The sequence below is a fragment of the Anguilla rostrata genome, chromosome 15, assembly GCF_018555375.3.
Source record: "Anguilla rostrata isolate EN2019 chromosome 15, ASM1855537v3, whole genome shotgun sequence".
Lineage (NCBI taxonomy): Eukaryota > Metazoa > Chordata > Actinopteri > Anguilliformes > Anguillidae > Anguilla > Anguilla rostrata.
The window spans coordinates 31,598,970-31,612,834 of NC_057947.1; the positions used below are offsets into that span (position 1 = coordinate 31,598,970).

Below are 13,865 nucleotides of genomic sequence, written 5' to 3' on the forward strand. Positions count from 1 at the left end.
AGGAATACGTTTTCAGGATTTAAATGTGACATTTGACTGATCTGTACTGATTAATTTGATGACATGATCAGCTGTGGAGCTAAGGTTGGACCAGTCACAATTCAGAAGAAAACATGTAAGCAATGAAATATGTCAATGGGGTTAAAACAAAGATGGGGTTAGATCCTGTGTCTATGGGCTGAAAACCACTGGCACATTTCCCTTTTAGTGCAGAATGGATATTTTATTTTATCATGAGAAAAATAAGTTTTTGGGGGGCCAAATCTAGGGTCTGAAGGTCTAGTGCTGGAGGGCCGATGGGTTTTTGTGGGTTCCTTTCACGCAGCAGTCTGTTTAGGCCTGGGATGCAAGGTGTGAACCGTTGAGAGACTGAAATGGAGCACTTTTACATTACATTACATTACATTCATTTAGCAGATGCTTTTATCCAAAGCGACGTACAAAAGTGCATTTTCATGATCGTAGACAACTGCTGAACACGGGTTCAGTAAGGTACAATTACTTATTTTGTAAAGCTATTTCTAGCCGAGAACAAAGAACACTATCCTGGTCTAACATCTGCAAAGCCGAACTAGGCAGAAGAATAAGCTAGAGTATTAGGACAAATACAATTTACCAAGAAGTGCAGGGATGGGGCAACATGTAACAAGTGACAGGAAAAAAGGGTTTTTTTTTTATTTTTATTTATTTATTTTTTTTAATATATATATATATATATATATATATATACACAGCGTGGTGGTGGTTATTCTAGGTATAGTCTGAAGAGATGAGTCTTCAGGCCACGGCGGAAGATGGATAGTGAGGGGGAGGTTCGGAGAGGGACGGGGAGTTCGTTCCACCACTGGGGAGCTAGGGTGGAGAAGCTCTGTGATCCCTTTGGGCGGGTGGGAGGGGTTGCAAGACGCCCTGCTGCCGCAGAGCGGAGTGGTCGAGCAGGCACATAGAATTGAGTCATGTCCTGCAAGTAGATAGGGGCTGTCCTGTTGGCGGCAGTGTAGGCAAGGGTCAGGGCTTTGAATCGGATCCTGGCAGCGACCGGTAGCCAGTGAAGTGATCGCAGCAGGGGAGTGACGTGGGAGAATTTGGGGAGGTTGTAGATGAGTCGGGCAGCGGCATTCTGAATCATCTGTAGTGGCTGTATGGCACAAGCTGGCAGGTTTGCAAGGAGAGAGTTGCAGTAATCAAGGCGAGAGGTCACCGTAGCATGGACGAGCAGCTGGGTGGAGTGCGTCGTCAGGTATGGTCGAATCCTCCTGATGTTGTACAGGAGGAATCTGCAGGACCGTGATGTTGCCTTGACGTGCTCCTTGAGGTCCAGCTGGTCATCCAGGACCACCCCCAGGCTCTTTGCAGAGTGAGAGGCAGTCACTGTGGTGCCATCAACCGTGATTGAGAGTTCACGAAGCAAGGAGGTCTTGTACGGGAAGAAGAGCAGCTCAGTTTTGTTGAGGTTGAGCTTCAGATGGTGGCTGGCCATCCAAGTGGAGATGTCAGCCAGGCAGGAAGAGATCTTATCATTGATCTGTGTGGCCGAGGGGGGGAAAGAAAAGTAGAGTTGTGTGTCATCTGCATAACAATGATAGGAAAAACCATGTGAATTAATGACTGAACCAAGAGATCTGGTGTATAAGGAGAACAGCAGAGGACCCAGTACAGATCCCTGCGGCACTCCCGTGACAAGTGGATGAGAGGCAGAGGCAGACCCCTTCCAGGTGACCTGGTAGGTCCTATCTGCAAGATAGGAAGAGAACCAAGACAGGGCAGTCCCGGTAATTCCCATCCCAGCCAAGGTGGAGAGGAGTATTTTATGGTTGACCGTGTCAAAAGCTGCAGACAGGTCAAGAAGGATCAGGACAGAGGAGAGGCGTGAGGCTCTTGCAGTGGCAAGTGCCTCCATCACAGCTAGTAGTGCAGTCTCTGTTGAGTGCCCGGATCGGAAGCCAGACTGGTGAGGGTCTAGCAGGTTGTTCTGATGGAACTTGTGCTGGAACACAGAGAGGCATCACAGGCCACAGTCCTGCAGGGCTGGAGTCTGAGAGACGCTGTGCAGCCGTGTTATTGGCCGCTTAACGCAGCGTGTGGGGTCGGTCATGTGACCTGTTCTGCTGTCCCCCCGCCTCAGATGGTCCTCCCTGTGGACGAGAGCCTGACGGAATCGCTGGGGATCCGGGGGAAGCACGCGTCCCTGTGCAAGGACACCTTACTGAAATCAGGTAAGGCCAAAACGCACGTCTCCACGCGACCTACACAACACAACTCACACAACTTTTCACATGGCTCGTTTACAACGGCTGTGTCCCAGCGGGGAGTCGAACCTGCAAGCTATAGGCTACAAGACCAACTCCTTACCCGTTATACCACACTGCCGCCCTTGAAAGGCTGAAGCACAGGTATGGCTGAAGCGCACGTCTTTATGTAAGGGCACGTTACTGAAAACGGGTCAAGTCGAGCGTGTGATTTTACCAGCCCTCTCATGTCCTTACTGCCCGCCGTGCCAGTGCAGTCATGAAGCTGATGCTCTTACTCAGCATGCTGTGACAGACGCTATATAAGTGACAGATTACATTACATTACATTACAGGCGTTTAGCAGACGCTCATGCCCAGAGCGACTTACAGGACTATTACTTAGCATTTACACTGCATCCAATTATACGGGCGGATATATACTGAAGCAATGCGGGTTAAGTACCTTGCTCAAGGGTACAAACGGCAGTGTCTGAACCTGTGACCGTCACGTTGTAAGACCAGCTCCTTCCCCATTACACTACCCTACCACCACACAGATCCTCTACGCAAACAAGATCGATCGTGACTGTGTCGATAATGCTATGGGCCACACCGGTCAGCAGCGAGCAGCAGCGCTAACGTAGAGGTTTATTGATCGATGTCAGCAGAAAAACAGACTAAGCAGCCGTGTGAGGGGGTGAGAAACCGTGCCGGAGGTAAAACCCTGCGGCCTGTCAGTTAGGAGTGACCAGAGGGGCTCTGAAGGGCTGACAGCTCTTATAACACAAACAACAGGAGGATCTCCATTTGGCTGGGAGTGCGATACATGAGGGCACCAGCGTTATTCTGGGAGGAGATAAACTCGGAGAAGCCGATTTCGCTGGATTCATATAAATTGGTGGTTTGTCCTAACCGGAGAACATAAGCTCGCTTCCAGAAACACAGATCAGATCTGTGTGCTGAATAAACATTTTAGAGGATATATACTGAAGCAATGCAGGTTAAGCACCGTTTTGTTAAGAGAACGACCTCATAAAACCCCTTTAAACGCTGAGGCATGGAATTCAGCCCGCCGAGCCCATAGGTCATGTGACATCTCAGCCCTGGACAGACAGCCGCTCAAACTCCCATGAGACTGATCCCATGAGACTGATCCCATGAGACTGACCTCATGATCGCTGGCTTCAGCGCTTCACCTCGACTTAAATTACATATCGATCTGCCTTCAGAAGCATTAATCGCACACAGCCCTGATCTTCCAGACATCCAGCACGGAGGGGCGGACATAATGTCTCAAATAATGTCAAATTGGACAGACGGCAACACTGTGTGTGACCTCACACAGTATATTTCGTACACAGTGCATGTTCTCGCAGAAGATGGAAATTCTATTTGAAACGAAAGCCAGTTCTATACTATTCATGGCCTGTTTAATTAATGGTTATTGTTTCTCTAAAGCTGAAGTGATCGACAACCCTAGAGTCCATTGCGGTTTAAGCATGCGCCATATGAGCTCTACAGTGCTGTAGCCCAGGCTATGCATGTCGCATGACCGAGCGTTACACGCGTGTGCCCCCCCCCCCTGCAGTGTTTGGGGGCACCATGTCCCGGATGTACCGCTTCCCCACCACGGACGGGAACCACCTGCGCGTGCTGGAGCAGATGGCCGAGAGCGTGCTGTCGCTCAACGTCCCGCGGCAGTTCGTAAAGCTGCTGCTGGAGGAGGACGCTGCCAGGTGAGTGTCACACACAGGCACACACACACACACACGTCTACATGTGCACATACACACTCGCACACATGCGTGCACCCACACGCATCTGCACACAGGCACATACGCACACGACACACACACACCACACGTCTACATGTGCACATACACACTCGCACACATGCGTGCACCCACACGCATCTGCACACACACACACACACACACACGTCTACATGTGCACATACACACTCGCACACATGCGTGCACCCACACGCATCTGCACACAGGCACATACACACACACGTCTACATGTGCACATACACACTCGCACACACGCGTGCACCCACACGCATCTGCACACAGGCACACACACACACCCGCACACGCAGACAGACACACACAGGCACATACACACATGCGCACACGCACACACACACACGCACGTACACACACACACACACACACAGAGCGTATTCAGGCTGTGTATTAACGGTATTGCTGGCTGTTTAGGGTGTGTCAGCTGGAGGAGCTGGGCGAGCTCTCTCCCTGCTGGGAGAATCTTCGGCGTCAGATCGTCACGCAGTACCAGACCATCATCCTCACCTACCAGGAAACCCTGACAGACCTCCACGAGTACAAGGGTCAGTACTGCTGTCGCTCTGTCCTGTACAAGTGCCTGTGTCAGTACTGCTATCTCTCTGACCCGTACAAGTGCCTGTGTCAGTACTGCTATCACTCTGACCCATGGAAGTGCACGTGTCAGTACTGTACTCTGTAAAATCACTGTGCAGTTTCTCACTGACCTCACTGAGGACAAAGGCAAGACTGCTGAGTCTGGCCAATTACCATCTCGCCTGACTCCGCCCCTAAATCTGTGCTGACCATCTGCCAGCTGAAAACGTCAAATGGGTGGATTCTGACACTTGGCCATATTGTGTGGATAATTATGCGGGAAGGAAAAGGCAATATTCACCACATAGTCATGATGATGAATTATTATAATTATGCACTTAATTACCAGTTTCCCTGGTTATTGCTTTTCTCTAAAGTACTGTTTAAACCCAGGTCGCTCTCTCCCTCCGCCTCCTCCCTTCTCTTCTTTCCCTCTCTCTCCTTCTCCTCCTCTCTCCCTCTCCTACCCTCTCTCCCTCTTTCTCTCTCCTACCCTCTCTCCCTCCTTCTCTCTCTCTCTCCCACTCCCACTCTCTCTCCCTCCCTCCCTCAGGTCCCTCCTTCAAGGCCAGTAATTTGAAAGCGGAGAGGAAGGTGGAGTTCATGCCGACCAACCTGCACGTGCAGCGTGAAGGCAGACGAGACGGCTCGTAATCCGCTCCGCCCCTTACCGGCCGCCCATTAACCCCGCCCCCCTTAGCCCCGGCTCCGCCCAGTTAACCCCGGCCGCCCACCCGCCACAGTACCCCGGCCCCGCCCTTAACCCCGGCCCCCTTAACCCGCCCGCCCATTAACCCTGCACGCCCTTAACACTGGCTCCGCCCAGTTAACCCTGGCCCTGCCCCCTTAACACTGGCTCCGCCCAGTTACCCCCGGCCCCGCCCCCTTAACCCCGCTCGGTTCACATAGACCATGCTGAGCTCGTTCAGCCATCCCTCTTTAAGCAGGAGCATTAGCTGCCTCTCCTCCACTTTACCCTCTGATCAATCGACCGGCGAACGGACATATATACACACACACACACACACACACACACACACAAATAAATCCCCAATACACACGAACATACGTATACACACCAAATCCCCATACCCGCAACGGTGCACCCCAACACCATCCCCTATACACGCGAACGTTGCCACACCCACAGTTAACCCCAACCGGAACCTGTGCACACACCCCCCTAACACGGACTCACACTCACACAAACCCATGCCGCAGTGCCCCAACACAGCACATCCCCATACCCGGTTGCCACAAACCCAAATAAATCCCCATAACGCATGTGGCACCACCACACAATCCCCAATAAGCAGGGCACACACACTCTCCCATACCGACTTTACACACATCAAATCCATACACGCGAACGTGACACATAACACATCCCACACACCAACACACACACACACAAATCCCCAATACACGCGAATGTGTGCACACACACACACAAAATCCCCAATACACGCGAACGTGTGCACACACACACACAAATCCCCAATACACAGGCAAGAATTACACACCCCTAAAAACTATGAAAATATTTAGTGAGGAGGACTGTACAGTAATAGAGAGGGAGAGTTGGGTGGGGGGGGGGGGTATATTCTGCCCGTATATGGACAGGTTGGAAACTCTGGTGCTTTTCCAGCACAAAAGAGCGAGCAAATTTATTTCTGGCTGAACAAACACAGAGCACTGCTTAATCTGGACAGTAAACGGCTCTCTGCTGATTTTAGCAGTGAAAGAGAGAAACGTTCAGGTGAATCTGGCTCTAGTTTAGCAACACCGCAAGCACCAGGCACCTAGATCAGAAGATTCTGAGCACGCAAAAGCAATTATTTTCAAAAGTAACTGTGAAAGGTCAAGTACAAGGTCGGAGATGTTTTTTTATTCATCAGAGATGTGCAGATGAGGTTGCAGATCCATCAGGCTCTCACCAGAAGTAAAAAAATATATATGTATATCAGGTGTCTCCACAGTTGTGTAGCCAGCATTGTCATACTGTAGAGTAACTAAAGAGGGCAAAGTTGTGGGACGAATATGTTAAAATGACGTTTACTACAAACGATGATCACAAACATGGCAGACGTGTCCATGTGGAAGCTTGGCTGGTAGTTTGGCAGTCTCTGTTACACGCTTTGTATTTCCCAGATCAACACATGCCCTCTGTCTGCTCTCCTGTAACCCCCCCTGCCCCCCCCCACTCCCCATCCCCCCCCCCCCAGATCACACGTATGACGTGGTGACCATCGGGGCTCCCGCCGCCCACTGCCAGGGGTTCAAGAGCAGCGGCCTGCGCAAGCTGATCCACAAGTTCGAGGAGGCCAAGAAACAGTGAGTCAGGCGGCAGGGTGGAGGGGCGCGGAGGGGGGTGTAGAGGGGCGCGGGGATTATTCAGAGTGCGGACCAGTATAACACTGAGGGGTGGGCAGATGGGACGTGGGGGGGGGGGCAGGGCTGTTGTCAGCTTTTCAGTGATGTTCTCTGTATCCTCCTGCCCCCCCCCCCATCTCTGTGACCAGCTCTGCTCTTCTCCTTCATTCATTTCTCATTTGCAGTTTTCAGAGCCTCTCTCATGATTTCGCTTTTCTACAGATCACTTCAGAAGGCACTCAGATCCTCTCTAGGGGGTTGCGAATGACGTGTGCATAAATGATCAAATAGATACAGAAACTGAAATGAATCAAAACTCGAATTAATTACACAGAATCAAACGGCACCGGAGTGCTGCTTAAAACATGATCGATTTAACCTGCTCCCGGTTTTAAGGAAAGATTAAAGACTAAATTCTCACTCTGAAGGGCTATGATGAGCCTCTCTCTGTTCCTGTTTTACATATTTAATTTTGACATTTTTTATGGGAGAGGGATGTTGAAGTTATTTGTTACAATTGAACTCCAACTGTTAAGATGGTCACAACTTTAGTCTGTTAAAAGGGCTGTAATTAATTGTTAAGACATTCAAAACCGTTAAGACCAGGGGCCTTATTCAGCCGAAATCTGTCCTGAACCTTGGCAATCTGTTTTAAGCCAACTTTAACTTTGACTGAATTTTTTGACAGTATTTCTTGTTCATATTAGCAACCCTCAGATTCGGTTTTTGTGGAAGCAGCAGGGATCTCTGTGATTACTAACGGTGATTTCATTGTGATGTGAGGTCAGTTTGAATCAGGAGATCTATGGACACCTCCTGTCCTGGAGAGGTGTTGTGTTTGAGGGTGTTTGGATAAGGTGTGTGCCTGCAACACAAACCAAGGGCATTTAGATGAGCTTTGCTGAACTCTTTGCTCCACTGAACCAGCAATTCATCTGAGGACTGAATTAATATTTTGGGCCAGAGCTGTCTTTGCTGTACGTAGAAACAAAGTTCTAAATATTTGCATTGGGTTTTCCAGCATTCATTTTCTTTGTATAACAGGGCAAAAATAAGTATATGCTGAAATAATGCTGCAAATCAAGTTTTCATTTTTCTTTCCTATATTAATGCAGTCATATTTGCTCATATTTCTATAGTCAACAATAACACCAAAATTCATCATAATGATGATATTTATGTAATAATAAGTTACTAAGTGCATTTGCAGATATCTTTCCATACATTTGAAACTGACTGGTATTTGTTTTCATATTTTGCCAGTGAAGCATGCACAAAATGCTGCTTTATCCATAAATATTATTTATTATACATCGTTTGCTTTGTTAATGTTCTGACTGCGGCACTGTTGCCATGGCGTCTGCTTTCCCATCTTTTTTGCGGGGGTTGTTTCTGAAGCGTCAGCATTTTTTTGTTTTTTTAAACGGACGGCGTACGTACGAGTCTGATTTGCTTTTTAATGGCTTTTTTTCCTTTGTTTTCTAATCAGCGTTTATGAGGAGGAGTGGTGAGTTCTCTGTGTTTAAATTCTCTTTTCACCTGGGGCCACCCAGCCAATGAGAGCCTGCCGTTCACCTGCATCCCTCTGCATGAAAGGGTGTGTTCAGTCTCCCTGTGTCTTATGGTCCGTTTGCTTCTCCATTCATGTGTTGGACACAAAGCGGCATTGCGTGTTGGTTGACGCGTACACGTATGTGCAGAAGTGGAGGTCGTGTGTGCGTGTGTGTTTCAGTATGTGCATGCGTGAGTATGTTTGTGTACTTGTGTACTTGAGTTCCGTTTCGATTCAAGAAATGAATTTAATTGTGGGAATTTTCAAGAAAATTTCTGTTCATTTCCTGACTGAACTGAAATGGAATCGACCCCAGAGCTCATATGATTGTGGTTCTGTGTATTTGAGCGTTTGTCTCTGTGTGTATGTGTGTGTGCTTGCGTGTGCATGCGTGTGTGTGCCTGTGTGTGTGTCCAGGTGCAAAATGTGACATCTGAAGACTTGCATTCTGGGAATGTGTTTCCAGCCATGATGCTGCTTGTTGTACTGATACCCGTTTTCAGCTTATAGATTTTTACTGAAACCTCACACCATCTGTCACACACAGACAGACAGACAGACTCACACACACACACACACACACACACACTCTGTACCCCGGCCTTTTCTAGCTCGTTTCTGTCTCTAACGCGCTGAACAGCTGAGCTGGGTTTCACACAGAACAGCGCTGGCGTGGCCCTGACTCAGTAGCAGACCGTGGGGCCTGTCCCTGCAGCAGAACACTGCCTTACCAGGACAGCCCAGTGGGACGGAGCTTGAGAATAACAGACTATGTTTCTCTGAGATTATGGGCCTATCAGAGGGAGGGAGGCTTTATCGCCAAGGGCCCTGGGATACTGCCAGTGTTGCCGGGGAGATAAACTACTTCCTGAGGATGCCTGTGTCTGGTCTGTTGCCTGGCAACTGCCACCGTCTCACAAAGCAACAATTTAGAGTCGCTTTGACATTTCAAATATCAAGCAATCATGGATCAAGCACCCCCTAACCTGCCCCCGGCTACAGTGCAGCAGGAAACAGGAAATTGCACGCTGTGTGCAGCAGAATGGAATATTCAGGCTGTTCAGCAGCAGGGCAGAGGTGTGATGATCAGTCAGAGTCGGTCGGACCGTCACCACTGAGCTAAAAAATGCGATGAAAAGGTCACCTGTCTCTCCTGCATTCAATCTCAGTCTCGCAGTTCATTTATGAAGATCGTTATGACTGGAATTTGTGTTTTTGCAGGGTCTGCATGCCCTGTGGGTGGCAGTACTTCAGCAGAATTATTGAGCGTTTAGTAGGGCCTAGATACAGCGTGTGTAACAGAACTTCAGCAGTATTACTGAGCGTTTAGTAGGGTCTGGATACCTTGTGTGTAGCAGAACTTCAGCAGTATTTTTAAGCATTTAGTAGCGGCTGGATACCATGTATGAAGCAGAACTTTAGCAGTATTGTTGAGGGAACCTTGGACATTCAACCTGAAACCGAAACCTGTCTGCCAGAGATCAGACAGGGACCCCTCCCCTCTGTCTGCAGCTTATTTCCCCTCTCTACCCCCCGTTCTCTCCCCTTTCTGAATCTCATCCTTTATCTTTGCTTCACTTTGGCTTCTCCTCACTCTCCAAAATCAGCAAATCATCCTTCAGTCTGACCAGCGAAAGTGACAGATGCGTTCAGAGCTCACACCTGATGCACCAAGTCAGACTCCAGACACACGACCCTCATAAATACGAGCTGTAGCCGTGACCTCTGTCCGAGTGTACAGTCTGGGCAGACGCAGCAGCAGGCATCACCATGATCAGAGGAGCGGGAGAGATCTGCACGCGGCCGGCCCGGTCTGGTTAACCTCGACCTTGCCCCATTGTACCATTGGAAAACTCTACAGCTCAACTGCATGCTGACCAAGACTGTGCGCTCTGCGTGTGGATTTCTCCCTGTGAGGGTGAATATTGGGGTGGGGGGGAAGGAGATTTCTCCTTGGTCTTTGTGAGGGTGAATATTGGAGGGTGGGGGGGATTTCTCCCTGGTCGTTGTGAGGATGCGTGTTGGGGGTGAGGTGGGGTTTGGGGGGGTGCGGTTTGGTACGGGCTCACATGATGACCTCAGTCATGCCACTGCTGGGCTCCCCTCAGTCTCACTAATGAGCGTAGCGCTGGCTGGTTTTCTAGCAAAGCCATTTCAGCGCCAGGGATAACCCAGGGCCCATTTTATCTGCACGTGATGAAAAGCTTCTGATGCCTGAGTGGTGTCTGCAGCCACAGCACAGGCCTGACTGTGACTCTCCTGTCTGGACCTGGACTGTGCCACTGCAGACTGAACACCAGGCCATAGGCCTCAGCGCGACACCGCTCCTACAGGCCACGCCCCATTGGCCAGGGCGTTGTCCAGGGAACAAGGGTTTCCGCCAGTAAAAAATGAGAGGGGGAGAGAGGGGAGTGGCATGGAGGGTGTGCTTCATGTTCTCTCTCAGTGTCAGAGGGTGACGGTGACAAATAAACCCTCCACAGATGGAAATACATTTTTAAATTAATTTCATAATAACAAGGCCCTGAATGCAGCACCCCACCTCAAACTCTACTGTGTGGTACCCAGGGTGTGTGGTACTCAGTGTGGTATTCAGAGTGTGTGGCCCCCAGCGTCTGCTTGCATGTCCCAGTCTTGGGTCAGGTACAGATTTGAAGAACCTGAAATCTTTAGAGGCTGATAAAATTTTAACTTACTTCCAGATACCTGAGATCTGGTAAAGAAAAATATTCTGAGTAACAATGTAATTTTCACTGAAGGGATAAAGAGTTTCAAATAGAGTATTTTTTACCCAAGTCATGTGTGTGTCCGGGTGCCTCCCTTGCTAACCCCCACCCCCTCACTCGCCCCCCCCCCCCCCGAACTGTAGCAGCGCCGTCTCCAGCTCCCAGTCCATCGTGTACGTCCCTCAGGACATCGTCCGCGCCAAGGAGATCATCGCGCACATCAACACGCTGAAGACGCAGGTCAGCTACTACGCCGAGCGGCTGTCCCGCGCCGCCAAGGAGCGGTCTGCCAACGGCCTGGAGAGGACCCTCGCCATCCTGACCGAGAAGGTGAGGGGCGGGGCGGGGCGGGGGCCGTACCCCTGGGGTTCGAGAAGGTGAGGGGCGGGGCGGGGCGGGGTGGGGCGGGCGGGTGGGGCCATACCCCTGGGGTTCGAGAAGGTGAGGGGCGGGGCGGGGCGCGGTCGAGGTGGGGCGGGGCGGGGGGGGGCCGTACCCCTGGGGTACGAGAAGGTGAGGGGCGGGGCGGGGGCCGTACCCCTGGGGAACGAGAAGGTGAGGGGTGGGGGCCGTACCCCTCGGGTACGAGAAGGTGAGGGCGGCGGGGCCGAGCCCCTTGGGTCACGAAAGGTGAGGGCGGGCGGCGGGCCGTACCCTGGGTACGAAAGGCTAGTCAGGGCGAGGGCCGACACCTGGGAACGAGAAGTGTGAGAAGGGTGGGGCCGACCCTGGCTGTTCAGAAGGACACTCCTGGCCTTTCCGGAAACACTGAGCCCACTTTTGGCTCCGCTGAGATACGCTACGTATTCTGTAGACCAGGGATGCTCAGATCTGGCCCTTGAGACCAGTAGTGCTGCTGGTTTTCATTCTTCCCCTCTAAATCAAGACTGATTCAAATCTGGGAGACCCGGTGAGTTAAATCTCTGGCCAATCAGTGGCATTAATCGACCAATTAACTATCAGGTAGTAAAGAAAGCCGGCAGTGCTACTGGCCTCCAGGGCCAGATGAGAGTATCACTGCTGTAGACCAGACAATTACTCAGTCTGACGTGACCGAATCGGAAGTTCTGCGGTACCACTGTTAAAGCCGAAACATTTTCATTTGATGCATGTTGTCAAAATTAAAAGAGGTGTGTGGCCAAGTAGAAGAGTGTGTGAAAGGTATCTGCACTGTAAAATAGCACAAGACGCCCCCGATTTCCTGCCGTTGCCTATTGTAGTTAAGCAAAGATCACGGAAGGAGTGCTGGTGATAGCGCAGATGCAGAATCAGCGCACATGCTAAGCGCTAGCTGTGCTGTGCGCTAGCCTGGAAAGTCCCAGTGCTTTGCTCTCTCTCAGAACGAAAAATGCACTCGAGCAAACCTTTGTTACTTTCTTCTCAGAACTTTTGTGCGTGGGTGTAGTGCTGGCAGCAGGACTTTCTAATCTGCTTATCTTAGTAACCGAAACCTCTTCAAACTTCCCTGTAATATGCTGGGGTGGAGGTGGAGGACTGGAGAGGTTGAAGGTGAGGCAGGAGGTGTAGGACTGGAGAGGTTAAGGGTTAGGCAGGAGGTGGAAGGACTGGACAGGCGGTTCATTCGATGTGGGAGGTTGGTAAGCGCTCACTGCTGTAGGAAGTCCACTCCCCCACCAGGGGGCGCTGTGACATGTTGTGTGTTGTGCTGCAGACGCGGCAGCTGGTGATGGTGTGCGACTGCAAGCTGCTGGTGTCGGCCATCCAGGCGCTGGGCGCCGCCCGGCCCGAATACGTGGCCTCCAGAGCGTCGTCGTGCGCCCCCGAGACCGACCAGGTGGTCCTGCGCAACGACCAGGACACGCTGCTCGCCAAGTGGGCCGGCCGCAACAGCCGCGCCTCCCTGCACCTCCCCTGGCAGGAGGAGGAGTGGGTAAGACCCGCCGCGCCTCCCTGCACCTCCCCTGGCAGGAGGAGGAGTGGGTAAGACCCGCCGCACCTCCCTGCGCCTCCCCTGGCAGGAGGAGGAGTGGGTAAGACCCGCCGCGCCTCCCTGCACCTCCCCTGGCAGGAGGAGGAGTGGGTGAGACCCGCCGCGCCTCCCTGCACCTCCCCTGGCAGGAGGAGGAGTGGGTAAGACCCGCCGCGCCTCCCTGCACCTCCCCTGGCAGGAGGAGGAGTGGGTGAGACCCGCCGCGCCTCCCTGCACCTCCCCTGGCAGGAGGAGGAGTGGGTGAGACCCCCGCGCCTCCCTGCACCTCCCTGGCAGGAGGAGGAGTGGGTAAGACCCGCCGCACCTCCCTGCGCCTCCCTGGCAGGAGGAGGAGTGGGTAAGACCCGCCGCGCCTCCCTGCACCTCCTGGCAGGAGGAGATGGGTGAGACCCGCCGCGCCTCCTGCACCTCCCCTGGCAGGAGGAGGGGGTAAGACGCCGCGCCTCCCTGCACCTCCCCTGGCAGGAGGAGGAGTGGGTGAGACCCGCCGCGCCTCCCTGCACCTCCCCTGGCAGGAGGAGGAGTGGGTAAGACCCGCCGCGCCTCCCTGCACCTCCCCTGGCAGGAGTAGGAGGAGTGGGTGAGACTGCCGCGCCTCCCTGCACCTCCCCTGGCAAGAGGAGGAGTGGGTGAGACTGCCGGGGTCAG

The 13,865-nt window shown here is 51.9% G+C and overlaps 1 protein-coding gene across 1 annotated transcript in view; it reads left to right on the forward strand.

Annotated features, from left to right (window-relative positions):
• inpp4aa (inositol polyphosphate-4-phosphatase type I Aa) overlaps window positions 1–13,865 on the forward strand; it is a 52,306-nt gene that overhangs the window by 24,944 nt on the left and 13,497 nt on the right. Inside the window, exons 9-17 of the mRNA XM_064311922.1 lie at window positions 2,126–2,216; window positions 3,820–3,967; window positions 4,454–4,584; window positions 5,169–5,238; window positions 6,355–6,389; window positions 6,841–6,949; window positions 8,478–8,495; window positions 11,410–11,596; window positions 12,939–13,157. Of these exons, the coding sequence (XP_064167992.1) occupies window positions 2,126–2,216; window positions 3,820–3,967; window positions 4,454–4,584; window positions 5,169–5,238; window positions 6,355–6,389; window positions 6,841–6,949; window positions 8,478–8,495; window positions 11,410–11,596; window positions 12,939–13,157 (1,008 nt within the window). The remainder of the gene's footprint in view (window positions 1–2,125; window positions 2,217–3,819; window positions 3,968–4,453; window positions 4,585–5,168; window positions 5,239–6,354; window positions 6,390–6,840; window positions 6,950–8,477; window positions 8,496–11,409; window positions 11,597–12,938; window positions 13,158–13,865) is intronic.